The 8,063-nt window shown below is 44.5% G+C and overlaps 1 protein-coding gene across 1 annotated transcript in view; it reads left to right on the forward strand.

The window, feature by feature from the left end:
• The first annotated feature begins 2,594 nt into the window (after window positions 1–2,594).
• The window catches only part of LOC121867191, a 5,608-nt gene continuing 139 nt past the window's right edge, over window positions 2,595–8,063 (forward strand). The window contains exons 1-5 of the mRNA XM_042366994.1: window positions 2,595–2,698; window positions 3,361–3,839; window positions 4,329–4,499; window positions 4,975–5,166; window positions 6,734–8,063. The exon at window positions 6,734–8,063 is cut by the window's right edge and continues 139 nt beyond it. Of these exons, the coding sequence (XP_042222928.1) occupies window positions 3,366–3,839; window positions 4,329–4,499; window positions 4,975–5,166; window positions 6,734–7,237 (1,341 nt within the window). The 5' untranslated portion in view covers window positions 2,595–2,698; window positions 3,361–3,365 and the 3' untranslated portion in view covers window positions 7,238–8,063. The remainder of the gene's footprint in view (window positions 2,699–3,360; window positions 3,840–4,328; window positions 4,500–4,974; window positions 5,167–6,733) is intronic.

Raw genomic sequence — 8,063 nt, forward strand, 5'->3', positions numbered from 1 at the left:
ATTACATCATCATTTCTCAAGTCATTTAGTAAGGTTGAAACTTCTGCTTCTTTTGGTATCGAATTAAAGCTTTTTTTGTCGATGCCATCTTGTTTCTGCTCTCCTCTTCAAAAATACTTCCAGATTACATTCTTACTCTTGTTATAATTACATATGATTACTATTTCCACAACTACCATAAATATAGTTTCCATAGGTGTGACTGGCCATTAGAGACAGCTCAGGTATTGTACATAAGACTAAATGCTAATTAGTCTTTGGTACGCTCCCCCCCCCTTCACTGTAAATTCAGGCATCCATTCATCACCGGAAGGACTAGAAGTGTCGCGGGATCGAACGGGCAACCTTTACTGTAACTACCACCCCATGTCCATCGTAAACACTAGTACAATGACCTCTATCATCACTACCAGTAACACCATATCACTATCACCACCATTCACTATCATCTCCACCATCACTATTAATGCCACTACCTCCTCCATCACCACCAGTATGCTACCACCTTCACTATCACCACCAATACCAACCCCCCTTGCACCATCACCATACATACCATTCCTCCACCATGATCATTGCTACCATCACCATAATCACGAACATAATACATCACCCGTTACCAACCAGTACCACCACCATTACCACCACTACCACCACTACCACCATCTTCAGAGTTATAGCCATCAGTAACACTTTATCCAGGACTACTCTCACCATATCACTGCCACGACCACTGCCCCACGTCATCACTACGTAAATCTACACTATTACATTGTTTAACGTTATCATCTACCACAATTACCACCATCAATATTCCTGCTGCTCTACCATATAGCAATCATCTTCATACAAAACAACCGCTTTAATAATTGATTCCACCACCATCAACACCTCCACTACTAACTCTCGGTTCCACCATAACTACCACCATAAGAACTCCACCATCACCACCATAAAAACTGATTTCACCACCACCCTCGCCACTACCGCCACCACCACCATCACCACCGCCGCCACCACCGCCGCCGCCATCTCAGTCCCCCACAATTGCTAAGGGCATTATTGCATCAAAACCACTACCTCTGGCATTGGCCTCACCATCATCACAACACTGGCCGGCACCGTAGCGTAGGTTGAAACAAGTTTTTATGAGTGGGAGCTGGAGAGGAGATGGTCGCCCCTCCCTCATGACGCAGCGGATGCCATGCAGAGAAAGCTAGCTGCCTTTCATTAATACTTCAACACTACACATCTGGATCATGTACTATACTTCCTGTAAACAGTAAGCATTCCTTATAGAGTTAATTTTGTTATCGTCTACTGTCGGGAAGAGGCGAGGTACGGCCAACGCCTCAACCTCGCGACGCTTGCCTCTGAGATCTGGTGCAGGAAAGGGACCCCGTTTTGTGAAAGGTAGCAGACTTTCACTCTCACTCTATTGCAAGGCGTTTGTATCTGACGGTGATGGTGATTAGTGCAATGTTAATATAAGAGTACAAAAAAATACAGCATAACTCCTTAAAGAGATAAAGAATACTACATTAACTTCAGTGAACTGTTGTCCATTTCTAGTAGCGTTGAGAAACTTTTGGACAAATTCTAAGTTACAGTTCGAAGGCGATTTAAGAAAAGCTTGTTTGATGCATCGAATAAATAAGCATACGCAACATTATCCTTACGTCACATGATTTAGGGATCAAACAATCTAGATGCTACTCTCTTGTCCTAGGGTTTACTACATGGCCCACTAATTCAAACATATGAAGTCTGCCTTTAATAATACTTCCACAGAGTGTATACACGAGGGACCACAGCTTCTAATTTCATTCATCCATCCTACTTTCTGCCTCCCCCTGGTTCTCATACCTTGAATTATTCCGATTATCTCTAAAAACTGAACGGACTCTTGTGAAACGGGGATAATAGTATACATGGTAAAACTGTCGCTAATATACTTAAGACGGTCTTCAATATCTTAAAATAATCAAGGTTTACTTAAATTGGGTAAGATAAGGCTAAGTTAGGTAAGCTGGCTGGCGACACTGTTCCTCCCTTACGCACACAACCTTTCCCATCCCTCATCCACCCAACCACGCCCCCCTCCCTCACGCACCCAACCACGCCCCTCCCTCACGCACACAACCCTGCCTCACCCCCACATACACAACCCTGCCCTTCCCTCACGCACCTAACCTTACCCTACATACACAACCCTACATTATACTCTCTTCCCCTCCCATCTCATAGACGTCACCCTGCCCCACTCCCCCCACACACACCACCTTACAACACCCCCACACATACACTCCACCTTGTCCCTCCCCACACACATATTACCATATACCTTCTACCAAAAAATACTAATCCGCCCCCCCCCCCACACACAAACCATACTGACCTCCCCCCACACACCATATTGACCTCCCCCCACACACAAACCATACTGACCCTCTCCCACACACACAAACCATACTGACCCTCTCCCCCACACACCATACTACCCCCCCTCCCCCACCTCACAACTCTTGCCTATCAGGTTTTTCTGGGTGGTGGTGATGGTGGACTGTGGAGGCCATATAAGCGGTGGGCACGAGGAGGGAGGGCTCAGTCTGCTGCCCGCTGTTCCTGCTGACGGTGCACTGCCCAGCTGTTATAACTTGGAAGGTGGTGTTGCCTCCCAGCTTCACCTCTCACACAGGTAAAAATAAAAAATCCATAGAATAAAGGTTAAAATATCGCTGTTGTGTTTATGATATAAAAGTTACGCTTCTATGAGTCTGATTTTCAAGGCAGTAATGTTGTGGTAATCTGTAATAACACCAAAGTAGGGACAGAGATGAACACCTTGACACGTATTTATAAAGTAAAGTACATGATTAAAAAACAAACGGTAAATTCAATCAAATTATCCAAATCATGACCGGAGATAAGCTGAACAACAGAGTTAATTACAGCTTTGATAATAACGTGTATCAATCACTCACAACAACACACGATCAAGCTTAATTACCAAGGGGTGGTTGTGTTCGTAGCTGCGTTTCCTGGTCCCTGAATAAGGCAATTTGGAGCCACTGAATTTGCTGTTTATTTTATTTTTTTAATATTTAGTACATGTTTGTTTTTCCGTTTGTTTGTTTATTCCAATTTCACTTTCATCTTTGTCTCAGCCTTTGTGTTACTATGAGCGTGTATAACTCTACCGTGTGTTGAGAGCTCACACAGTACTGTACTAGGGAGTGTAAATACATGACCCCGTGGCTGTAGGTTAGGTTAAGCTTGAATACATGACCCCGTGGCTGTAGGTTATGTAGTGATACATTATCCCCGGGTTGGGTTACACAGCTCCTTGTCTTCCCACAGCGGCGATGAACTGGCTCCAGTTGGTGTTGGTGTGTGCCACCGTGGCCGCCTCCAGGGCTGATGGGGGATATGGCCCCCCACCTGGCCCCGTCTATGGCTCTCCCCCTATCCAGTCTTATGGCCATCCGCTCCCCGCCCCGAGCTACCACGCCGCTCCACCTATAGCAGTTGCCGCCATTCCTGTTTACAACGACTACGATTACAATGACGACGGTGGTAAAGGGAAGGGCGGCGGCTTTGGAAACTTTGTGAAGGGTCTCCAGAAGGGTCTGTCGATCTTCGGGGGTGGAGGTAAGGGAGGGGGTAAAGGAGGAGGTAAAGGAGGAGGCAGCAGCCGCCCCGTCATCACCGTGCCCGTGCCAACTCCAGTACATTACAGGGCACCACCACCCCCTAAACCCATCCCCATCAGAGTGAACGTGCCCAAGTGTGACCCTCTCACCCACTACGTCACCAACTTCATCACGGAGGAATACCCGGTACGTGGCGCCCTTTCTTGACCAACACCTCTTCTCAGTCCCAGGTTTCCTTCACATATCTCTGTTCCTGGGTTCATCACACAGTAGCGTACTAAGCATACCGTTCTCTTCTTGGTAATGTGTTCATAGTTAAGAGGTTTATCCATTACTCTTTCGTAGTTAAGTGAGAGAGACAGCTGAGTAGTCCATTTCATTTTTTTTAAGCTGTTAGAAGAAATGATATATCCACTTCCGTCAGTTTATTTACATTCCTCTGTTTATTTATATATGTATCTTCCTGTTTGTCTAATCACCCCTCTTTCTATCCCTCCATCTATTATATATCCATACTTTGCTGTGCTTATTCTATATACTCGTACATATATCTATTCAGCTATATTACTGTCTCTCTCTCTCTCACTCTCTTCTACCGTTTCTCTTCGTTCTTTTTCCCTCACATTCTCTCCCTCCTCCTCCGCGCCACCTCACTAACCACTGGTGCTGTGTCAGGTACCAGTGCCTCACACAGAGTTCGTGGAGCATGTGGTGCCGACGGTGGTGCTCCAAACCCAGTATGATCGTCAAGTGGTGACCTCTTACGTGACCAATGTGGTGACTGACCTAAGAACTGTCACCTATACCGAGTCCATCGTTGTCCCCAAAGTCAGATACGTTACTCAGGTACGTCACAAGGATAAGAGAAGGAATAATTGTTAGGAATGAGAGAAATGATTGTTGATTTGGTGGTAACAGAGGAAGATAATAATGATGAAGGTCAGTAAGCTAAAATGAACCAACCAAATCCAACTTAGTCAAACTTACCCAACATATTAACAGGTATTCTGAGATCGTTTTGTTAGGTTATGGTTAGGTTAGCTCAGTTACGTGAATGTCTTCGGTAATTACTCAAAAGAAACATTATCTTTGCACTAACACAAATATATCCTTAAATTCAGTTTTGTTGTTGGTAGCGAGATAGAATTAGTGGAGTGTACATTATAGCAGGATATCTTGTCGCTTCCTTATTACTGAGCAGTACATTTATAGGTCCACTGCTTTTGTAAATCAGAAAACACTGTATAACCATATGTAAACAATCAACCACTTAACTCTAAGTGGCCAGTCACTAATCATGGACATCCCCCTCCTGCCGCAGACCACCACGTATTTCGTCACCAACAACGTGTACCAGTCCACCACAGAAGTGAACTACACGCCCGTGCCGAGGACAGTGGTGTCCACCTACACAGTTACCGCCACCAGTGTGGCCACCGTTCCACAAATCAGCGTCAAGACCGTCGACCACTCCATTTACCTCACCCCTACAGATTTCGTCACCGTCACTGAGGTAAACTTTCTCGGAAGGTAAAATTACATAAACAAAGGTAGTGCATGAAACACCTGAAGGAAGATAACAGGTAACGGCAGAAGTAACAGGTGACGCAAGTAACAGTCGACGTCACGATGGCGCACAAAGGTAAAGGTGTCTTTAGGTTCACACGCTTAATAGTGTTCTCCATTTCCTTCCTGAACATCACTAAAACGTTTGTTTCAATCCAGAAAATGTATGTCTGGCGGAGGAGCAACTAAACAACCACTCTGGAATGCCTTAAGAAACGTGAATTGAGTTGTGGCCTTCAAGCCTTTAGCTTTCTCGTTTTTCCTCAGTCTTGGGTTATATGTATTACAATAAACCTTTGAGTGAGTCCTGACGAGAAATATACATTATAAAGTGTGCTGGCCTAAAAGACACCTTTACCGACACAAGTAGCAGCCGACCCCACAGTAATGCATGTAATAGTTAAGATCAGCGTCACAAGTAACAGCTACATCACTGTGTCGCAAGTAACAGCTACTTCACAGTATCACAAGTAACAGCCGACGTCACAATACTGCATGCAATAGTTAACATTAGTGTCACAAGTAACAACTACGTCACAGTGTCACAAGTAACAGCCGACGTCACAGTGTCACAAGTAACAGCCGACGTCACATTACTGCATGTAATAGTTAAGTGTCACAAGTAACAATGACGTCACAGTGTCACAAGTAACAGCCGACGTCACTATACTGCATGTAACAGTTAACATTAGTGTCACAAGTAACAACTACGCCACAGTGTCAAAAGTAACAGCTGCCGTCACAATACTGCATGCAAAAGTTGACATTAGTGTCACAAGTAACATCTACGTTACAGTGTTACAAGTAACAGTTACGTCACAGTGTCACAAGTAGCAATTACGTCACAGTGTCAAGTAACAACTGACGTCACAATACTGCATGCAATAGTTACGATCAGCGTCACAAGTAACAGCTACGTCACAGTGTCACAAGTAACAGTTACGTCACAGTGTCACAAGTAACAGCTACGTCACAGTGTCACAAGTAACAGCCGACGTCACAATACTGCATGTAATAGTTAACATTAGTGTCACAAGTAACAACTACGTCACAGTGTCACAAGTAACAGCCGACGTCACAATACTGCATGTAACAGTTAACATTAGTGTCACAAGTAACAGTTACGTCACAGTGTCACAAGTAACAACTACGTCACTGTCACAAGTAACAGCCGACGTCACATTACTGCATGTAACATTTAACATTAGTGTCACAAGTAACAGTTACGTCACAGTGTCACAAGTAACAGTTACGTCAGTGTCACAAGTAACAGCTACATCAGTGTGACAAGTAACAACTGACGTCACAATACTGCATGCAATAGTTAACATCACGGTGCCACAAGTAACAGCTGACATCACTGTCACACGGAACGGCTGACGTCAGTGTGACACATACCAGCCAACGTCACAGCAACACAAGGAGCAGCCGACGCCACAATACATACCTGTGTACTCCACACCACCAATAACACAGCTGCCTGGTAGTTGTCTGATGACCTTGTTCCCCCACAGCATGAAGTGATCCCTTCCCTGGTGTTCGAGACAACAGTCGACTACGTCACTGTAGTGGAAACAAAGCGCGTGCCTGAGTACATCACGGAGTACGGCCCTCCCCAGATCATCACCACCACGGTGTTCAACTACGCCACCACGTCTGTGTACGCTGAGCCGCCTCCACCACAGGTTAAGTATGATCACGTCACCATCACCCAGCAGGTCAAGGAACATGTGCCAACATTCATCACACACACACAGTACGTCACCACGACAGTCGTCAACCAGAATTACGTCACAGAAAATCCCGTCACGAGTTATATTCCTGATTTGCATTACGTGACGGAGACAGTGAAGGAATACGTGACGGTAACTCCAGTTTGTCCTGGAGGCTACGGCGCCAACAAACCCGCAGTAACCCTGGGCGCGGCGCTACGGCCAGATGCAGGTGTTGCTCCGCCGGGCTATCAGGCTCTCGTGTCTCCGGCACCACAGTTCTTCGACTCTCAGAACTATGGCTGAGAGCAGCTGGGTGAACCTGACCCAACACAGGTCCCTCCACCGCTCTCACACACTGGGTAAGTTCCTCGGAGAAAAACAGATACCGGTAATTAATGTGTTAACGACCTAACACTCACTCGGTCATTGGTAATAAACTTTCAAGCTGCAGTTTCACATTATGAAAAAATTGCGAGAAAAGTGTTACATTAACATTTAGTTTAATACCCATGGCGATAAAGGCAGAACTTTTTCTTTGCTATAATTTCTTCGTTTTGTTATTGTTATGCATGTTAAATTGTACCTTGGTCAAGCTGGCTACTTCCTGTTCACACCTGTACATCATCCCCTCGTCACACCGAGTGCTGCCTTACGTATCTCATCATCACGGCAACAATATTTTCCTTTTTCACTTTAAACAAAATCTGATTCATCCTTAAAAGCATCGCTAATTTTCCCGAAATAAGTCAACCTCATATTTATTTCCCCCAATTCTTATAAATTCGCCAAATTTCAATGTAAAATTTCCCCTATTATATTATGAGTGAACCAGACACATGCAGTCGCTATTGGTAATGTCGAAACAAAAACCAAACACGGTGTAGCACTTCAGGAACAAAAGCTCAACCATTGAAGATAATTATGTGTTAGAAGACCAGGTAGACAGTGTACATATTAGTGTTAAGTTCGTGCTATAAGAATGACCTATGTTGTTTTATATTTTCTCTGGAACAGCCCTCATATCTAGTCTATTTTTTTTAGTTTTATGACAAGTAGTTTTATTTTTAACTCATACACACAAAAAAATATTATTCCAAATTGTCAAAATATCTTACTGGTATATACTTGT

This window comes from Homarus americanus, unplaced genomic scaffold (genome assembly GCF_018991925.1).
Source record: "Homarus americanus isolate GMGI-L3 unplaced genomic scaffold, GMGI_Hamer_2.0 scaffold6317, whole genome shotgun sequence".
Classification (NCBI taxonomy): domain Eukaryota; kingdom Metazoa; phylum Arthropoda; class Malacostraca; order Decapoda; family Nephropidae; genus Homarus; species Homarus americanus.